Source organism: Borostomias antarcticus (assembly GCF_949987555.1).
Source record: "Borostomias antarcticus genome assembly, chromosome: 11".
Classification (NCBI taxonomy): domain Eukaryota; kingdom Metazoa; phylum Chordata; class Actinopteri; order Stomiiformes; family Stomiidae; genus Borostomias; species Borostomias antarcticus.
Genome location: NC_140244.1, coordinates 20,203,229 through 20,225,308, shown reverse-complemented (window position 1 = coordinate 20,225,308; position 22,080 = coordinate 20,203,229). Strand labels below are relative to the sequence as shown.

The 22,080-nt window shown below is 45.3% G+C and overlaps 1 protein-coding gene across 1 annotated transcript in view; it reads left to right on the top strand.

Moving 5' to 3' along the window:
• Positions 1 to 4,077: 4,077 nt before the first annotated feature.
• LOC311314998 (arf-GAP with coiled-coil, ANK repeat and PH domain-containing protein 3-like) overlaps positions 4,078 to 22,080 on the top strand; it is a 58,388-nt gene continuing 40,385 nt past the window's right edge. The window contains exon 1 of the mRNA XM_084445564.1: positions 4,078 to 4,224. Coding sequence (XP_084301690.1) covers positions 4,178 to 4,224 — 47 coding nt within the window. The 5' untranslated portion in view covers positions 4,078 to 4,177. The remainder of the gene's footprint in view (positions 4,225 to 22,080) is intronic.

Here is a 22,080-nt window from a genome sequence, read left to right as displayed (position 1 = left end):
GTTTCCATTTTGTTATGTTACAGCCTTATTCCAAAATTAATTAAAATATTTTTTTTACACAGAATACCCCATAATGACAAAGTTTTTTAGAAATGTTTTAAAAATAAAAAGACTGAAACATCACACGTACATACTTATTCAGACCCTTTACTCAGTACTTTCCCAGATAGCAAGTGGATCTGGGCCATATACAGACCAGATCTGGCCCTTGTGGCTTAGTTCCGGCCCATATGGCCCAGAATCATTACACATCCGCTTGCTATCTGGGTTGTTGATGCACATTTGGCAATGATTACAGCCTCAAGTCTTCTTGGGTATGATGCTACAAGCTTGGCACACCTATACAGTATCTGGGGTATTTCTCCCATTCTTCTCTGCAGATCCTCTCAAGTTCTGTCAGGTTATGTGGGGAGCGTCATTGCATATTTTCAGGTCTTTTTTCAGGTTTTTCCAGAGATGTTAAATCGGGTTCAAGTCTGGGCTCTGGCTGAGCCGCTCTGGCTGAGCCACTCAAGGACATTCACAGACTTGTCCCGAAGCCACTCCTTCGTTGTCTTGGCTGTATGCTTAGAGTCGTCCTGTTGGAAGGCAAATCTTTGCCTCAGTCTGAGGTCCTGAGCGCTCTGGAGCAGGTTTTCATCAAGGATCTCTCTGTACTTTGGTCCTTTCATCTTTCCCTCTATCCTGACTAGTTTCTCAGTTCCTGCTGCTGAAAAACATCCCCACATCATGATGCTGCCACTACCATGCTTCATTGTAGGGATGGTACTGGCCAGGTGATGAGCAGTGCCTGGTTTCCTCCAGACGTGACACTTGGCATTCAGGCCAAAGAGTTCAATCTTGGTTTCAGCAGACCAGAGAATCTTGTTTCTCATGGTCTGAGAGTCCTTTAAGTGCCCTTTGGCAAACTCCAAGCGGGCTCTCATGTGCCTTTCACTGAGGAGAGGCTTCCGTCTGCTCACTCTACCATAAAGACCTGATTGGTGGAGTACTGCAGAGATGGTTGTCCTTCTGGAAGGTTCTCCCATCTCCACAAGGGAATGCTGGAGCTCTGTGAGAGTGACCATCGGGTTCTTGGTCACCTCCCTTTCCTTTTACTCACAGGTAGACCAGGAGGAGGAGAGAGGTAGACCGGGGGGAGGAGAGAGGAAGACCAGGAGGAGGAGAGAGGGAGACCGGGGGGAGGAGAGAGGGAGACCAGGAGGAGGAGAGAGGGAGACCAGGAGGAGAGGAGAGGGAGACCAGGAGGAGGAGAGAGGGAGACCGGGAGGAGGAGAGAGGTAGACCGGGGGGAGGAGAGAGGGAGACCGGGGGGAGGAGAGAGGGAGACCAGGAGGAGGAGAGAGGGAGACCATGAGGGAGGAGGAGAGAGGGAGACTCTCATCTATAATCTCATATAATATTAATACTTCTGTATGACCATATACTCATTTGATGCCCCTTTGATGGTGAAGGCCAACATTATACATGCCTTTATACCTGCATGGCTCAGAGAATGTTGTGAATGAGAACAAGTGAAAATGAAAATAAGGATTATACATACTATACTGTTATTTGCTGCCAGAACAAGAATTACATTTTTTATTCCACTCTTGCTCACAAGTTTCCTCAAGTCCCCGAGATAGTTCAGCTCAGTCTGCTGACTCAACTGTTCTCACAGGAGCTTTGATCTTAGATGAAGGGAAGAGGAGGGAGAGGCGATAGACTGCAGCATATGTCTCGATTTCTGAGGGTCTAATTTTAGCCCCTAATGCAATGTAGGGCCTTTATCCTGTATAAGTGAACTGTTGGGAGGTGGGGAAGATGCTACAGGTAGAGACTAACAAACTCCATAACACCTGCTCCCAGGGAGCAGTATTCCTGTCCTAAGGCGGCTATAGCTAAATAGCATGGCATTATGGGCCCGTGACATAAACAGAACATCTTTGTAAATGAATCAAAATCAAAATACCTACTGATAGCATTGCACATAGTATTTCACATCAACACATTAATAGTAAGGGAGGTCAACTTTACATGATACAGGTGCATCTCAGAAAATTAGAATATTGTGGAAAGTTAATTATTCAAAAGTGAAACTTTAATATATTATAGATTACACATGTAGTGAAATATTTAAAGGCTGATTGCCTCCTTGCCATGCCCCACGTTGATGCCGTAGCCTAATTTGTGCAAAAGGAGCCCCCACTAAGTAGCCTATTGAGTTTATAAATTAACATACTGAACATACTGTACAGTCATTACAAATTAAAACAAAAAAAGGCTTGAAATATTTCACTTTGTGTAATGGATTTATAATAAATGAAAGTTTCACTGTTTGAATTAAATTACGGAAAATAATGGACTTTTTCCACAATATTATAATTTTATGAGACGCACATGTAGGCTATGTGAAGTGATGACATATAAGTTGAACAGCTGGTGGCTCTGTAGGTTTAAAGATCCAATATCCAAATTTCAATATTGAATGGTTTATATTTTGCGAAGCTTTATTAACGACACTCCTATGATACAGTACTTTGCGCTATACAAATAAAGTTTGATTTGATTTACTTTACTTTCACACATTGAGATCTGTAATCCTTGTGTATCCGGTGTCACTGCATTGCTCATAAGTATTGCTTCCACCCTCACTTTCCCCTTTGTGGGTTTGGTCTTGACACACGAGACTGTAGGGCCTACTTACTTTATTGATCCCTGGGGGAAACTGCATTTTTGGGGGCGGTATTATAGCCTGCGGAGTGAGTTTAAACAATGAATTATGCCTAGCCTACTCCAGAATAGGAACAATGGAAATGTGTTGTTGACACCAAATTGATTATGCCAATTCGGTGGTTTATAACGTGATATGGATGTACAGTGCTTCTTCATAGCAACCAGACAAAAAGGCGAACCATTCAGTGCTTATGACTTCATGCCCCTCTGTCCACGACAGCGCTGTTAGCCGTGACTTGACCAGCAGCAGCGCACTCAAGAAATCTCGCCCACAGCTGAGAGGGTGAGATCATCCCTATTCAGAGCCACAGCCTCTTAAACCACGCAGCGGTAGGAAGGAACAATAGACTTCTATAAACGCCTCCAGTGAAATCCCTGGCACTCTATCCCCCAGGCGTTCCCATTTCCTGTGAATTAATAATATCCTCTATTTTGGGAATCATACCAAGGACATGGATGCACTTGAAAAAATACCCAATTTAAAATGTTGTTCATTGAACAGCAGGTAGGCTAGTTCCATGCAAATTGCCAATGAAAATCTTTGTGTTTGTGTTAAGTTTCTTCAAGTTGATTAAGGCATTATGCTAGGCTACTTGTATTTAGATTAGATAAACATGGAGAGGAAAGAAGAGGTGAATGGATAGGAGTGGGAGGAGAGCAGATTAAATTCCATGTTAGCATCCCAGATTTCTGTTCACAAGCAATCTGTTTGACAGTTTGGACATTTTCTCAACTCCTTCTTGAACCTGAGCCATCACAGATGTTGCATCTGCATCAGTTAACAAATTAAGATGCCAAATCCGTCAGAAATATGTTTTTTTGTGAAAAACTATGGATTTATTCTGGGCCTCATGACCTCCGATTCGCACTGGGGAAAATAGGGTAATAATTTACAGTAGCCTACTACTTCATCTGCAGGCTGGCAAACGTTGATCAAGAACGTTGCTGTGAACACTAGGCTATCAGTTTTATTGGCCAGGTAGTTTTTACACAGGCTAGGGATTTGCTTTGGTCAATTGGTGCATAACACTGATGGAGACGACAGGGTGCAAGGACAAGACGGAACAGCTAGTGCAAAGCCAGGACAGTGCAAATAGGCCTACGAGATACAATGAGAAAAAAATCAAAGTAACTTAAAACAAAGTTGACTGTTTACGTGTCATGAACAACTTTTTATCAACGACTATTGCTGTGTAGCCTGCTATTGCATTGATCGGTCCAGCACAAAATGCCATGCCCACCATGCTGTTGCGCGCGCGCCACAGCATGACAACCCGCGTGCGAGCGGTAGGGTCGGGTCTGGTCTGGTCTCTGGTTCAGAGACACACTGTTCCAGCCTGGGCTACAGTGACTGCGCGGGGAGAAGACCGCGGCACATCGGAATACATTCACACTATTCTTCTGCCATTCATTTCGGGAAATGAAAGTTATACATTAAGCTTGAAGACTTAACTAGCCAAAGATGACGGTGGATTTTGAAGAATGTGTTAAAGATTCGCCCAGGTTCAGGTAAGAGGCTGTTACTACAGTTGGAAATGTTAACTGCTGATTTGCTTGTTGAACGCCCCAGCAAAGAGAGATAAATGAGAGTGTTTATCAACAATGTGTTGAAGGAGTAATTAGATCAAAGTTTTTTTTTTTTTGATCACGTAGGCTACGGTGGGCTAGAGGTGTAGCCTGATAGCGTTAAATTTGGCATTTCCCACGAATCCCTTCTGTTATAGGCTATAGCCTAGGCTATGTGGAATCCACCGCTTTTGAATTGAAAAGGCGCTCCTATTATGTTCCCGTCACACACAGTACAGTAGACTAACTATCTATCCCAATTCTGCTTATCACGGGGCAACGGTGGGGGAATTGGCACAGTGGTGTGTATTAACAAGTGAATAACCGTTTGACGGTCCTTTTTGCGGAATGAATCCGGCTCCATTGAAAAAGCTGAAATATGACAATACATTGGTAGCATATTCGTTTTCACACGAGGTAGGCTATGCCAACCTCGTTTTGTTTTCAGATTGATTTCACATCCATGGCAGGCGGTTGCTGTAGCACAGGCGGCTTTTTCAAGCCTTCGTGATGCATGCATGATCCTGAGCTTATTGTGTGTGTGAATCACACTGTACTCACACTGTAGGCAAGTAGCCTACTACTGTATGTGCTAGCGCTACAGTAACATCTTCATAAAATAATCTCTCTTAGGAACTATCGGTGTATGTATCCTACCACTTACTGCAGAGTTTGTAGAGCTAGTAGGCTATTTAGGCTATTTAGTGGCAGAGGCTTGGAGAAAAGTCCAGACTATCTACTGTACACAGGCAACCTTGGCCTAAGCACAACCCTCTTGAACTTCACTATCAAGCAGATATCGATTGTAGGTGACCATCTGGGAAAACATGATCAAATGGTCTTATGACCAAACACTCCCTCCCTGAGTAAAGGGATGTTACAACTAACTGGCTCCAAGGAACTCTACTGTCTGTACCTTCAGAGTCAGATCTTTTTCATGAACTGATCTCCTCAGAGAGCTTCACACTCCCAAAGGAAGCATCAACACATCATCACTAACCACCATTCAGTAGATCAGAGAGGTAACGGGAGTATCACAGCCTTGTGCTCTGGCTACGGTGCACACACACACACACACACACACACACACACACACACACACACACACACACACACACACACACACACACACACACACACACACATCACCAGAGGTCAGATAAATAACACAGGCATTCCTCTTCAGCCACATCCCTTCCCCAGGCCCAGCTCTGGCTCTCCTTCCCCTCTCTCCCTCTCTCTGACGCTGCCTGTGTGGAACCCAGGGCCTGTCAGGCACTGTGCTGTGACTCAGCCCCTGCCTGCCTGCATGACTGGCCGGTTCCTTTTACATGTATGTGAGCGCACGGCCGCAAAGCTCCCACAGATAGAATCTCTGCTCCAAATCAAAGACTTCCAGACTTGGCAACAGCACCTTAATGGCTGCCATCTGTGGAAGGGAGGCAGGTCTCAGGAAGTGCTTTACAAAAAAAAACATTCTCTCCCGTGTTTATGTGCTAAAGAGCAAGACTATAGCGACCAGAGTGGAGCTGAAGGGGCCGTGTGGCCTGGATGATGACCCTCGACCCCCGTCTCTACGACCCCCGCGTTCCTGTCCCTCGACGCACCAGAGCCCCACTCTGCTCTGAGTGGAACGAAAAGAGATAAACCGTCGTCTCTTTCTGTGAATGGAGAGAGGGGGGGACGGGGGGGGGGGACTCCTCAGTCCTCACATGCAATAGTTGGCAAGAGCTGTCTCAACAGCTAAAGAAGATCAAACGTGCACTGAGCAGCCATTCAGAGGAAGCTATTTTGTGTGTACTTCAGGGAACCGTTAATGTTGGAAACTGAATCAAAATGCTATTATCCAATGAAGATAAATGGAAGTAACCTGAAATGACCAGAACCAGACACCAAAAAAGAGAGAGCGCGTAAAAGCATATTCTTCCACCCGCTGAAGCCTGCAACAGAGGGTACTGAGTCCATGTTCAAACGGCTCCTTTTGTGGAGCTCAAAGCGGTAGAGGTATTGCGTAACAACCCGCCCTGGAGGAGAGGTGGATGACTGGAAGCGAGCCCAGAACAGAGGGAACGACTGAGGCCTTTTCACATTTGATATCATTCGAGTGTCACCACACTTCCTACGCATGTGTAAACATGCAGGCCATCGCTTTCTGCACGGCTGCACTCGCACATGGCACGATACACTGCTCGGTACCAGCTGACAAGGCACATTGGGTTCGCTGTTGCCTCTTCAGTCTGATACAACACACATAGGCAATGCATAGATTGCATAGAGGAATTGCCTAGGTAAAGCACAGGCAATGCAAGATCTACTCATTTGGTTAGATTGATCTAATCCTTCAATGCGTATTTAACTGTAAACAATACGGTGAAAGTTGTCCTCGGGTTTGCTACCGAGTGTCTTAGAATCTGGAATCCTAGATGGTTGCAAATGATATGGTGTGCTGCATTGAATGACCACCTCATAGCCCAAATGGCCGAGAACCCACTCTCTATAACTGTGTACCCTCTGTTTTGTCTCTATGGATACTGGCATGGCGGTAGACAGATGTGAGATTTCAACCATGGTGGTGCAGCACTCCACATCTGGTTCGAGGAAAAGGTCCATAATGGTCACACAGCCACAGGAATGTGTGTGTTTGTGTTTGCTGCAGCACAACATTGGCAGCATGCTACGTTTGTGCTGTTGTCTCCCCGTCGACATGTTAATTTGAGGTCACACTCACATGCTGGTAAAGCATGTTTTGTGAAAGGCTTCAGCAGATTAAGTCATAGGGATTTGTGAAATTATAGTGAACTGAGTTACTGCAATGCCTATAATCCGTGAGTAACCAAATAATGAAATGTAATACTAAGTAATAGGCTAATATAATGTTTATTGTCCATTAGAATCATTGGTAATACTTTCTATGAAGGTCATGTTTATAAAGCATCATCACATTCATAACACATTATATTGCACTTATAAGGCTTCATAAAACTCATTATAAAAGTTAGGCTAGCCTATAATTTATAAATATTGTCATAAGGTGTCATGCATGACTATTCACATTTATAAAGATTTATAAATCTATATTTATAAAGCCTGATAAGTGCATTATAACGTGTTATGGATGTGCTTATGATGCTTTAGAAACATGACCTTCATAGAAAGCGTTACCGAATGGTCTACAACCCTCTGACTGACTCGTTTTCCTGTGAGCTTCTCTATAGTTTTCCCTTTATAACACAGTAATGAATGCTGCCTGTCTGTGTGGACAGGGTATTTATTAAGATGAGACGAGTGGCTGGAGAGAATAATCTGTTTGCCACCTGCTAGCTGACGAAACCTCCAGCCCTAGACAGTGATGATCTGCTGGAGTGGATCTTCTTCAGTCCTACAGTAGGATTTGTCAATGGAGCATTGTCGTGGCTGGAGAGCATCATGCTCCCCCATAGATACAGACTCTTCATTGAGGCAGAGTGGCTGGAGGCAGAGAGCAGTCCGGATCCTCCCTCCTCCATGTCCGCCGGGAGGGATGTGAGGCTGCCTTCGCACCATGACCCACGCTTAGGAGGCCTGATGGAGGACAGACCTCCACCAGGCAGTCCAAGGTCATATGACCCCTGACCTCCCCCAGCGCTTGTGCGTCCCTGTCGGTGAGACCGTGACTGGATGCATGACCCAGAGTCAGATGGCTACGATGGGAAGCGTGTCAGATTCCAGGACATGCCTGCTACACAGGAATGCTGGGTATGTGGCACAACCTCCTGCTCTGTGACAGATAGCTTTGCCCTCAGGATACACTCTCCCACACAAATGGTACATTCAACTGATCCCAATGAATGATTTTTTAGTTTAGTTTAAGCATTGCGTAACTATATGCTATAAAATATCAACCATGTGCATCATGTAATACCATAAAATAGAGTTCACTGACTTGGCTGGCCAAAAGAGGAATTAAGAGGATGATTTCCTTGGTTAGTTTGCATTCAATGTGGAGAAGACGATAATAGCAAAATCACAGGAATAATCACAGGCTTTAGTGTCCATTTGTGGACTCAATCCTTATTTGCACAAGCAGGTTTAGTTTTACTGGACAGATAAGGTTTTGTAATTATGTGCACAAATCACAACATCTGTAATTTTAATGTACCATGTCGGATAATTTTTACAGAACAGCAGAGTAATAACTCTGGATGGAAAGATGTACAGTTTTTTTGGCAAACTTTAGGCTTCTCTGATAATACTAGTCCTGTGCAAATAGACACATTTCAGTAATTTAAAACTACAATACTGTACACAACTTATCCATCCATCAGTGTTACAGTATGCACCAACTGACCAGAAAATTCCTAGTAATAGATAAATAAATAAATCTGATTCTGATGTGCTACCTGCTAGCTGTGAGGGTAAATTCCATCTGCTAGGGTAAATTCTGTCTGAACAATCAAGGCTTGAGTTTGACTCTGTAAACATGAACTCCGAATCCAGTTCCACTCTAATCCATGTGCATTCACATCCAGGACACGGTCAGTAACTTGGGGTGAAAATAGCAGGGATTCTTCTTCCATGCGAATGATCCGCAGGAATTACATTGCAGGACCTCCCTGTATAAAACGTATCCTGTGTGAATAGGATTTCAGTACAATTTCATGTGGATTGTGATCTGGATTTTTTTCTTTGGCCGACATTAGCCTATATCTTCATGGGGAATTGGCATACATGTGTGTCATTAGAGGATGTAGAATATTCCTCTGGCACTTCTACTGGCTGACCAAAGTGCAGATTAGACTACCTCATGTGTAATACACTAGTTGCCCAGTAAAGGTCCCCTAGGCTAGCCTGGAAGCGATGAGTTGTCTCTCTGATGAGATAGATATCGAACAGTACAGTATTGTCGGAACTCACTACAGTATTCTTTTTGGAGAGCAATTGAGGTCTCTCCTTATGTAAACTGGGTCCCTCATGTTGAAGTTGGCCTTCCCAGGATTTGGTCTCGGCAGTAACATGCAGGTGGTCTGATCAGGCCTTACTTTTTGTTTTCTGGACGTCCTCCTTGAAGATCTGCAGCTCCAGCTGCTCCGAGCTGGAAGGGCCTTGTACTGTGAGGTCAGGTTGCTTCTGCTCTATTTCATACTGACCTCCTTCCAGCTTGAATCTGTGTCGGACGCCCTTCTGTTCCGCCAACCCTGTGACTTTGGCAAGAGGGCTGGGGGGGGAACCCATTATTCTAACTGAGGTAGAAGTTTTGACATCGAGCTGGCGTAAAGACTGCAATTGGTACTACAGTAACAGCCACAGTGTCTGACACAGACAACTTGTTGAATTGGAAGCCTAAAAAATATTTTCAGTGCCTGATGGTCTGAGACATGGAACATGCCAGAGATTATGTCAATCAATCAATCAATCAAAGCTTTATTTGTATAACGCATTTCATACCCAGAGGCAACACAATGGGCTTTACAGAGAACAAGGGAGGTGGGCATACGTCCCACCCCTACATATTCCAGAGGGAAGCAAAAAAAACAGTATCACTCGGGGGCCAGAAAAGTGAGCTGTAAAAATTCTTCTCTGACCCCTCTCAACAAGGCGATAGAGCAAGCTCCTGGAGTATGTTTGTCTAATGGCTAAGAACATGTGGTCTTGTCTGTTTTGTGTCACTGCTTATGTAAACTCGCCATCAGGCGAGATCCCATCCCTGGTTTGGGTTGGGTACCCTCCCACCCCTGCAAAATTCATTTCAGCTATTTTAACTTTCATCATTCTCCATGCCTTCATTTAATGAAGAGGGCTGGCCTATGGCATATCCACCACCCTGTTTAAGAGTGCCACAGAGTCTGTGCACTCAAGATAACTCAAGGTAATGAAAGTGATTGGGATTAAGTCAGCAGTTTGAAAATGTGTCCTGATCAGGGATTATGCTACATCCCTCTCTGTTTAATCCCAGTACGTGTCACAAATACAACATCCTGCTAATGTCACCCTAGGAGGGGGGTGGGGGGGGGGGGGTTGTGCTTGTGTGTGTCTGGGCGGGGGTGTGAATCTCAAATCTATCTACAGATATAGTGTACAGTAGGTCCCTGCCTCAGCATACAGCAGCACTGTTGTCATCTCTGGCAAAAGGAAAGTCTTTCATCCTCCACAGTTGATCTGAGATGAAGAGCTGCCCGTTCTCAGCTCACTGCTCACCAGGGCGCTCCCTCTCTCTCTATCAGGCCATGTAGAAGATCCCGCTCTATCAGGCCATGTAGAAGATCCCGCTCTATCAGGCCATGTAGAAGATCCCGCTCTATCAGGCCATGTAGAAGATCCCGCTCTATCAGGCCATGTAGAAGATTCCGCTCTATCAGACCATGTAGAAGATCCCGCTCTATCAGGCCATGTAGAAGATCCCGCTCTATCAGGCCATGTAGAAGATCCCGCTCAGTTTGCTTACTGGACTGTTTGAAGGATGTGCAGAGGAGCAGGTATGCCCACACAGGGCCGTTCTCTGCGGGAGACAGCACTAGCCTTGTGGGGGGATTCGAGATGCTGATACTGCACCTCCACATATAAACTAAGTTACACCCTGAAGAAGGCCAACTGTACTGTAGAACTATGTGGCCGAAACATGTAGCCATATATTAAAGGCTTTTTAATAATAAGAGTTGCCTTGGACCTTTTTTGTGTGCATAAACTAAGTTATATTTGATTCTGCCCCAAAGCAGTGAATCAGGGGATGTCATAAAACAGTTGGCTGCTTCATGCTTATTCCTGCACTATGAGGTATTGGTGAAATATCTTTTGTAAACAGCTAATTCAAGGGTGAGTTTCAGTTACTGAAGGCTGCATGAGTGGCTGGAGACACAGCAATGATGTCATCTTGCTTTTGTGCGTCGTTGTAAGGGGCACCGCATGAGTCTTGGCCACCCCCCTTGTTTCATTCTGGCGAATAGCAAGACGTTTCACACACCGGGACACAAAAGGCGGCGGTGGCGCTGCATTCTGAACAGGGACGCTTATCGGCTTTTATAGGACGCCCTGAGAGGTGACAAAGAGGGGAGGATTAGCTCCGGCGCAAACCCGGACCCGCTGTGTCGACGGCTCCCTCTGAGACCCGCCGCACAACCGGAGAGAGTGTGAACAGTTTATTAAGTGCAGGGAAAATCGAATTTGCCCGACCGTCTTGACCGGCGCTCTCCTTCTCTCTTCCTCCGTGTCTCTCTCTCAAATCGACCTTCCGGTGTTGCCACGGGCCGGGCGGCGCATGCTGTGTCTTAAGTCTTTGAACCAGCGGCTACGGTCGCACCCACAACCCCAAACCATGGATGAGATGGACAGTGATTAGTAATCCCCCCACACCGCAGCCCACCCTCACTGACAGCAATGATGACTAATGTCTGGACAGGCAGACAGGAAGGAACTGGAGACGGCAATAGAGCCGGACCGATTCAGAGTAGCGTGGATCACATGTATGAATCATGGAAAAGAGCCATTTTTCCCCCCTTGCTCTGTTTAGGCTCAGTTAGTTTGCTCCCTTGGTCGTTTTTTCTTACAGTGTGCTTCCAAACATTAACTATGACTCAGCATTTGTTTTTCCTACCAGATTGGATTTTGTTAATCTGACCGCCCCCCCCTTCCCAACATCTGATCTCAATTCGTGGTAGATATCAGATTTCCCATATTGTCGGAGGAGAAAATCCACTTTTCCCTTGATCTGTATCAGAAGGGCTCCAATTTCACCCTGAGAGACGGACCCGGTCATGTGCTTCTCCATGGGAGAGTTGAGGTGCCGCACAGCAACATGTCCTTCAGAGACAGTACCGTTACTACAGTATGTAACCATATAATATTAAAAATGACATGATACACATCTAAAATGATCAGCATCTTAGTATGATGACAAAGGGAGGGGGCTGTGCAGTGAGCAGCACAGAAGCAAACCTATTTTGCTAATGGAGAGGACCGGTTTCTGGAGTGATGTGCATCAGGATTAGTAGTGAATATCTGTGATGACCCCAGCATCCCAGCCAGACCCTGCCCAGAGGGAGATAAGCCTGCGCTGCAACGTGACTCCAGTCATGGCTGGCCGCACCGTTCAAATGGGCGATCTTTTTGACTAATGCCCGTAGTGGATTAACCACTTACTAATCACGCTTGGTGATTTAGGAGAGTGTAGCGTTGGGCACTACTAAACTATGCATAGTTTATATTTATATAATAATATATATAAATATAAGTCTAATGGGTAGGACAGAACACCATCCTGTGTTGTCCTGTCACTCTCTGACAGTGTTCTGTGCTGTGTACTCCATGTTCTGTGCTGTGTACTCCATGTTCTGTGCTGTGTACTCCATGTTCTGTGCTGTGTACTCCATGTTCTGTGCTGTGTACTCCATGTTCTGTGCTGTGTACTCCATGTTCTGTGCTGTGTACTCCATGTTCTGTGCTGTGTACTCCATGTTCTGTGCTGTGTTCTCCATGGACACAGTACATCACATGTGCTTCGCCACATTATTTCATTATGGTTCCACATGATGACTGTGTGTAACCAAGTGAGATGTGGAGTAGCTGGTGAAACTCACCCCTCAAAGGAGCGCTGACAGTCCCTCCAAGAGGGACGCCCCTATTGGCGCAACTGTCAGCGCGTCCGCCTCCCGAGCAGGACACCCGGGTTCTAATCCCACCATGGGCGTGCCGAAGCGTATGGGCTACATGTGCAGTATCCCACCCTGTATTTCGCCAACCATGCTTCGCAAAAAGAGAATTGGAAACATTTCAAATTTCCTGCAGCCTACTGGACCGACACCTACTTATTATCTCCTTTAATATCCCCAGAGCCAATCTGCAATGCTGTGTAGACCCGTGTGTGTGTGTAAGACTGCCCTCTGGTCCAGCAGAGTGTTTTATAGGGACAGCACGTGGGACACAGCTCTGTCCCAGGGGGATAGGAAGAAAACGTCCCTGTCTTCGTCCCCGCGGGCTCTGAATGAATCATCTGCCAGCTGATGTTAGACCCTCTCATGGGAGAGCAGCTGCAGATGCTGGCTCCTCTACTGTAGCGCCTCCAGCCTTCCACCATGCCCCACATTCTGTTGAACCAGGACAGGCTAAGCTTGATTTATGAGAAATCACTTTATAAAGAGAGAAGATTTGATGGGGGGATGAGAGACATGCACTGTAACAAATGAACAGTAGTAGGCCTACTGTACTGCACTGTAGTAACCTTGACGATACCACTCTTTTCTAGCAAATGCTATGTTCCTATTTGGGTCAGTTGGATGTGTTGCTGTGCCTGCCGGGGAGGCTACCACAGGCTCAAGAGCCAACTGCTGTACAAGGTGTCACTACTCAGTCAAACGTTATTCTAACCGTCATAATACAGCTGTAATTGTTGTCCACCCCCTTCTACTGAGATACAGTAACAGAGTGGGACGGATGGATTCAAGATTCAGGGATTCAAAGATTCATTCCTTTATTCATCACAGTGAAATGTTACTGCCGGCTCCAAGATTATGCTACAGATGAACTAATACTCAGTACCATAATACAAATGTACAAGTTACACATTTACAATTGACAATATTACAAATTAACACAAAAACACAATAATTACACTTATAAAATGAAGTTGGGATGGGATAGATAAGGTCTGGATGGTGGCGGTCAAGAGAGACTGAGGCAGTAAAAGTACAACCACTGAGGGCTCTTGCACATTTGAGCAGCACATTAGAGCACTAAGCCAGGAGGACAATGGCTCTGCAGTGCCTCCAGGTCAGAGGCAAGGACCAGTGATCGGTGAGCAGCAGGTTCAAATCCCAGGTTTGCCAAGGAAGATGGTGTGGTAACTGTTAATATCAGCTCACATGATAACTGTTTTGGCCTTCAGACCCTCTACCCAGTTGCGTGTGAAAATGTATTTCTGTATCGGAGCTTAACGTTAGCTATCCCATCAACTATTCTCCAGAAAATGTATTTAAAACAAGCTATCACAGAATCTCCCTCCACTCTTGAAAGAGAGATCTAGAGATGGCAACATGTTTTTTTTTTTTTATTTACTGTATTTTACTCGCAATTTGAGTTGCAAGTGGAGTGATTTGAAATGTTTCACATTAGTTTGATGAAAGTTAAGAGCTATAGCGATATGAATTACAATAAATTACAGTTTTTCTTCCCACAGTAATTTACTGCATTATGCCAATGGTAATTTGTTGGGATCCCTTTTTACAGTCAATTCCCACCATCTACCAGGTTCTTGGCAGCTTTTTTTGACAGCAAATTGCTGTAAATATTCATGTGCAATTTCTAACACTCTAGTTCTTGGCTTGGTGCTGAGACTCAACAGTTTATACAGACCGTGCGTACTTGGTTGGAGGAGTTGACATGAAGAGAGTTATGAGGAACAGATTGTGTGTGTGTGTGTGTGTGTGTGTGTGTGTGTGTGTGTGTGTGTGTGTGTGTGTGTGTGTGTGTGTGTGTGTGTGTGTGTGTGTGTGTGTGCGTGTGTGTGCATGTGTGCGTGCATGTGTGTGTGTATATGAGGGTAATGGAATGTGGCTGAAATGTCTCCCTTGATGACACGACCGCTCTGAACGGAGTTCTATCCCCCTGGACAGTGCGTGGGTGTTTTCCAGGTGTATCAACACGGCCCACCCACCTGCAGCTGCAGTGTCCCGCTCCACTCATTTATCAACCCCGTATCAGGAAGGGAGGGGCTCCCCAGCCAAGCCACTGATAGCAGCAGTACTGGAGATTTCAATCTCACACTGCATAGTACTCTATCTAGAAACAAACAAGACGAGATATGAGAGTGATGATTTTGGTGTTGCATAATGTGCAACAAGAGAATTAGAATGTGTTTGAGAGAGAGAGACACACACACACTCATTCCGCGGTTCAGGTCCACAGGTTCTGGTTCTGACATGCTGAATCACATGTGTAGCCCAGGCCGCCCATCTGGTTCTGATCTGACTCATCCCGCTCTCTCAGTCCGCACTCTGCCTTCCTGCGAGACAGGCGTGGGCTGCCTTCCCGGTCCTGGATGGGGCGCGCGGCTCGGGGCTGGGGCTGGGGAAGCGACAGGAAATGCGTCAGCCCTCTGAAATATTAGCGAGAACTCTGAGTAAAGGCCAGCCGGGGGGAGAGGGACCGCGCCGAGTCCTCTGACCTCCCAACACCCGGCCCAGCCTGTCCTCTGAGACCGGCTCTCTCACTACTGGATCTCCTCCGTCTCTGGGTCTGAAGGTGGATCTCACAGATATGTGGAGATCGTCCTTCTCATCGCAGTCGGTGTGTCAACTCACCTTTAGAATGGTTCTTCTTTGCTAAAATCTTACCGCATAAAACATCAAACCATCGTTGGTTGTTTTAGAAAATGTGTATATATACATTAGTCTGGCCTGGTTGGCCTGAGTGATCTTTCTTCCAGAGTGAGGTCACTAAAGGTTGTTTTCTGGCCTGTGTTGATTTTTGCACTAGTGGTCTCCTGAGAGCCCACGGTTCATCATGGAGACAAATGAGCCATGACTGAAAATGGCTGTTTGTACACTGCTGCTCCATCTCTCCTTCACTCCCCGTCTGCTGGGACTAGCTGGAATGCTAAAGAAAGAGAGAGAGAAAGAGAGAGAGAGAATTATTCACTGAAGAAATCCCACTTATATTGTCTTGATTTATATTGGATGGAAGAACTTGGTAGCTTGGCAGATTATGAGCTGTGCATTTCAATAGTGCATTCTTGGCTGAAAACTCTTTCTACTAACTCTTTTTTTTTTAAAGTTGAAAAAGTGCCTGTGCATGGCGATGCAGTAGTCAACAAAGGGGATTCATCAACATCCTGGTCCTCTGCCTGCTGGGCTGAGGGCGGGGAGGGGGGGGGGGGGGTTACAGGGGGTCATGGAGGAGACCGTGAGAGTGACGTCAGGGGGCAGGGGGCTGCGTACGGCCAGGGGAAACACCTGGAGGAAGGACAGGACAGGCGGACACAGCGGACGACCTCTCTGTTATCTCCGTCTCTTACTCTGGGTAAATATTCCTGTCGGTGTGACGGAGGAAGGTACTAGCAGGGTCAACGGGCAGTTTGTGAAAACAACATTTGGCTGTTTACGTACTGTAAAACATTAATATTGTAACCCCGAATTCAATTAATTATCGCTTTCAACCATCTTTTCAATGTGCCTTCGTTGCCTTTAACTTCATTAGCCTTTTCTGATACACGCCGTAAGAAAATGCATTGCTCTCTCGGTGTCTGTTCCCGCTGAAATACAGCCTGGTGTTTCCGCAAGTTCCATCTCAAAGTTCTCAGACAGGAAAGAGCTGAATGCTTCACACGTCTGGTATGTCTTTTTAGTGCAAGCCAAGCTGCATGTTTAGCCCACAAAAATGCCGGGAAGACTCCAAACTCAGCTCCGGACAGTCATCATGGCTGTCTTAAGAGGGATTTTCACCGGGGGGAATTCAGCTATTTTGCTCAAATGTCAGGATGTTAAGGAGGCCGGAGCTGCTTGCTGTGGCCAGTGTTCTTCTCTGGGCCCATTCACCCAGCCAGGCAGCCATAGAGGCAGCCATAGAGGCAGCCCAAAGGCCGGTCAGAATGAGGCCGCAAGCAGCCCTGGGTCTGTGAGACTCATTGTCTCCGTCCCTATAATGGAACTTTGTCTGAGTTTGTGTGCGTGTGTGTGTGTGTGTGTGTGTGTGTGTGTGTGTTTGTGTGTGTGTGTGTGCGTGTATGTGTGTGTGTGCACTGCACACATGTGCGTGTGTGTGTGTGTGTGTGTTTGCCGTTCTCACTACTCGACCCCATATCTTCATTGACATTTTTGCTTGTAAGAGTCATTTGGGACCACCCTTGTGTTAATGTAAACCTGCTCTGCCAGCCGAGACGCCTCATATCCTGAGCTTTCTCTTTCCTGTCAGGCTTTCTTCCCTCCTCTGTCCAGTTTTCCCTCCTCAACCCCACAGAACCTGATCAACATCCCAACCTCATAATATGAGTTATACTGTATTTTGATACAACAACGTCCCAATTTTGATATACAGAACATCCTAGCCTAGAAATTGGGCCATTGTTGTATCAAAATACAGTATAACTCATATTTATATTCATAGCCTATACAACTGATAGTTCTGACAGGAGACTGAGACTCAATGCTCCAGTCTAGACTACAATGAGACAACTCATGTTGCTGAAAGGGTTAACGTATTTCACATGTCCTCTTGCATGACAGCCTTTGCTGGCCAGCCCTGCTGCTTGTCTGAAGTGCCATTTCCCCATGGGCTCTGGCCTGATTGCCTGACCCCCACAGTGACACTGGTGGGGGTTTAGCGCTTGGCGCTAGCTAGCTAGCTTCGCAATACATACACCCAGCCGGGTAGTCATAAAGCCTAACAGCCAATGGTAAAGATCTCCTCTCGCATTGATTACACCATAAGGATTCATAGTAGCTGCCCACAGTGTGTTCTGAAATGGAGGTTTATTATGGAAGTTATTCCCGGGCGATGGAGAGAGTTATTTTGGTTGAAATGTAAATGCCAGTAATGTTTCCATCTGCTGTACAGTATGCCTGACGTCTGAGACACACTTGTCTGTATCCACGGCAACTGGCCCTGGCTAATGAGGTCAGCGTGCTACCCTAGTTGGTCATCTGGTTGGTAATATGTACTGTAGAAACTGAAGCTGTCCTGCCATTGGCCAAGAGGTATAGGAAGATATGACAAGCACATGTTGCATCACAGACAGTCTTTCATGGGTCTTATTGGATGTTTTTCGTTATGGTAAGAGGAAGTCACATTGATTTCCTCCACGTTGTAATATCTGTTAGTGTGAGGGAAAAACAGGATGAACAGCCTCCTGTGACCGTGTTACAGGTCAATCCCACAGTCCGTGGTTTCCACCATGACTTCACCACTATCTGACAATACAAGGTCATCCCTGCCATGCTGCAGGCTCCTTTGTGCATGCTGGCCGGGTTCCCGCTCTCTGTGAGCGTGAGCATGAGTCCATCCTCGCTGTATTCCACTCTGACTGCCAAAGAGAAACACTGGCAGCAGGAAGGAGGGGAGTAAGCAACACATGACTGCTCAGGAACATAAAACAACTGACGCACAAGCTTTTGATGAATCAATCCACGTATACCATATTTCACACAACAATGTCAGTTTGTATAGCATAGGCCCACTCATACTGTATGAGGCCCTCACTCTGAAAATATTTTACAGTTTACATTATGTCATATGCGGAGAACATTAGAAAATTTTGGGAAACAAGCAAGCGCTGAGGCGATTTTCCTCCAACCTTTGGTACCGTTCGTGTTCCCAATCTTCGCTAGTTAGCTAGCGTGCTTTAGGTCTGTCTCAGAGGCCTGAGAAACACAGTCTGCCTCATGGGAATCACTGTCCTGCCTGCTTCTGCTGCGAAGGGGAGCTGACAAAGACACGACCTCTCTCTCGGGCTCCGTCAGGGAATAGGAAGCTGTGTGTTGATGTGATTTTCTGCCTACTTAGAAACCAGGAAATGGACACACGCGCCTCGTGCGGTAGCCATTTCCTCCCATATTGTAATGAGGCGGAGGAAGGATGCCACAGATCAGTGAGCTGATGGCCGGCTAGTGCCCATCCCAGCCCCCCCCCCCCCCCCCTTTTCTTGCGTACTCCGGCCTCAGCCTGAGGCTTAGCACAGACGTCCCCGTCCCCCCCCCCCGTCCCCCTCCAGCCACTCAATTCCAAATCCCATCTGATTCCTGGATAAGCCTCGGCTCTATCCGGTCCTCTGGCACTCCCAGTGCTCAGCCCCCTCTTTAAGACCGACAGCCTGTCACTGTAAGCATCCCATAGGGACCCACAGGAGAATGGCCTCGCTATCACGTTAGCCAAGCAGCGCAGCAGATAGCCTACTCTGACTAAAGGGCTGTGAAAGCAACAAAGAAAGCACTACAATCACTTATGTACAACACTAAGGAGGTAGATGTGGTCCTTCACAAGGAATAGGACGGGGAACCAGTAGATGTTTTGTGTCTCAGAATGGATGTTTGGCCATGAGGTTGTTTAAATTCTATTGATGGGTGTTCAGTTCACCAAGTACTGAATGGAAGCAGTATTATGCAGACATCTGTTCAAAAGCTGCTGCTAAGTTATGGTTTGTGTAGTGGAAGGTCTGACACAGGAAAGAGAAATTTAAAAACAAAAACAAACAAACATCTTTATTCATCACACAGGGACACACGCAGCACAAGGTGTAGGGAGGCGGCAACGCCGAAACACACACTGGAATGACAGGGGACCTAATGATCCCCAGCCGGCCGGTCTACCTACTGAGCTACGTTCTGCCCTCAGCTCAGATTCTGCAGGAGAACAAAACCTTTTCTAAAAGTGTTGTCCTTATCAGTTCAGTACTGTGTAAGGTAACATTTTATATTAAGGTCCTCTTATTAAGCATTAGTTAATAGGTAATAAGGTCCTTAAGATTAATATATTAATATGTGTTAATAAGACATTCATAAATGTTAATAATAGCATTATAAACAAGGTTGTTAGATGTATAAGAAACGTGTTAACAGTTTATAAACTGCTTAAGAACGTTAATAAAGGATTATTAGTTTCTTTTCCATACTTATTAACCATTAATTATGCACATATTATGCACGTTACTATGCATTTTGCAGGTACTGGATCTAAAGTGAGAAGAGTTTCAACTCAGACAAGTTGAAATGGTCACAAGTGCATAATAAAGGATTTAATAACCTTATTAAGATTATTAAACCCTTTATTAAGGTTATTAAACCCTTTATTAAGGTTATTAACCCTTTATTAAGGTTATTAAACCCTTTATTAAGCTTATTAAACCCTTTATTAAGGTTGTTAACCCTTTATTAAGATTATTAAACCCTTTATTAAGCTTATTAAACCCTTTATTAAGGTTATTTAACCCTTTATTAAGGTTATTAACCCTTTATTAAGCTTATTAAACCCTTTATTAAGGTTATTAACCCTTTATTATGCACTTGTAACCAGACTTGTGACCATTTCAACTCGTCTGCGTTGTGTATTTTTATTGCACAGGGGTTGATTTGAACTAAGGCTGTGCAATAAAATCAATACAGCAATACATATAGCAATATTTTTTTTTCTGTGATACTGTATACAGTTTAAATGGATTTAAAATGTCCTTACATTCCCTCCGCCCTCAGGATCACCTCAAGGGAATAGGGGATGGAGTTGTATGTTCAGCTGTATTTTAAAATATTAAATAAATTATGTAGAGTATCACAATGTATCGCAATATGCATTGTATCGTATTGTATCACAATGTATTGTGATACGTATCGTATCGTGAGTTCCTTTCCAATCTCCCATGGGAAAAACATTGTTCTAACCAGCTACGCCACTGACAAGATAGCCCTAACCTCACTCGATACTATACTATACACTATAGCTAGCTTTTCGGTGGCGTAGCTGGTTAGAACGAAATCGGTCACAAGTGCATAATAAAAGGTTTATTAACCTTAATGAGGCACTGATCTCACTTTAGATCTGGTAACTGCAAAATGCATATTAGCGTGTATAATAAGTGCATAATTAATGGCTAATAAGTATTGTATGTTCAGTATAAGAAACAAATAAGGCTTTTATTAATGTTCTTAAGCAGTTTATAAACTCTTAACAAGTTGCTTATAATAAGCATATCTATAATGCTATTATTAACACTTATAAATGTTTTAACAAAGATTCATGTTTAGAAGCTTAGAGGAACCTTATTACCTTATTATAAAGTGTTAGCGTCCTGGTCAGAACCCTACTTGATGTGAAGCATGGCGCTGAACAGGTTGTGTGCTGCATAATCCTGCTTTATTTTTCTCTGTCTGAGCAAAAGCTAAAATTAGATGATCCAAATGTTTTGGGTATTTGGCTTACAGAGCTTTAGGGTTTGGTTAAAGCTGGCTATCATTATTTGGGCATCACAAAACCTCCAAAAGAGAGCAGATGACTTCACAATGCTTTAGAGTGATGAGAGGTGGCTTTTGAAAGCTTGAGCCATCCTCCGATGTTGCTGAGAAAGCAATTTTACCCGTTTAATGTGTTCATTTACTGTTGCCTACGCAAAATCTGGCCTCTCCTCTCCCTTCAGATTAAAAGTCTCTCGGTTATCTCAACGGTGTTGTTGCGAGTACTGGGACGAACAGGTTCTCGAAAAGAGCGGGAAAGTGTCTTGCCAGCGACCTCCCTCAGCTGTGGCCGCCGGTCACGACAGCCGCCTGTGTCTCTCTGACACGCTCTGCGGGTGGGCGGAGCCTGACCCAGGCACTCACACAGGGAGGCTGTGTCTTTTGGCCGGCCGGCCCCGTCCATCTCTTTGGTTCCTCCCGCGTGCAGTGGGGGTGCTCCCTGTGTGGTCATGGAGGGCAGGGGCAGCTGGTCTCTCTGCAGGGGTCAAGTCACCCTCGAAGGGTCACACCGGAGTCACAGCCTAGCAGACAGAGAGGTGTCTGCCAGTAATTAGCCAATCAAGCATCAGTGATTTAGTAGTTCCTAACCATTTGATGTATACTGAATTATTGATCGTTGTGTGATTGATACTGTAGTTACAGAGCGCCTGGTTTTTTTATGTTCTAACCAAACAACACATCTAGTGTCTCGCTAGATGTGAACTTCAAAGTGACACACAACTCATATCATGGATTGATAGCGTGTTTTTCTTACATTACTCTTATTCTCAACCTTTCATGAAACGAGCACTATCAACAAGTCATGTTCAAATTAGCTGCTGGACCAGACTGTTGTTTTCAGAGTTTTCTTGGACAGTTTCGGGGAGTTTTAATGACCCGCCCTGGCAGGACTATAGGA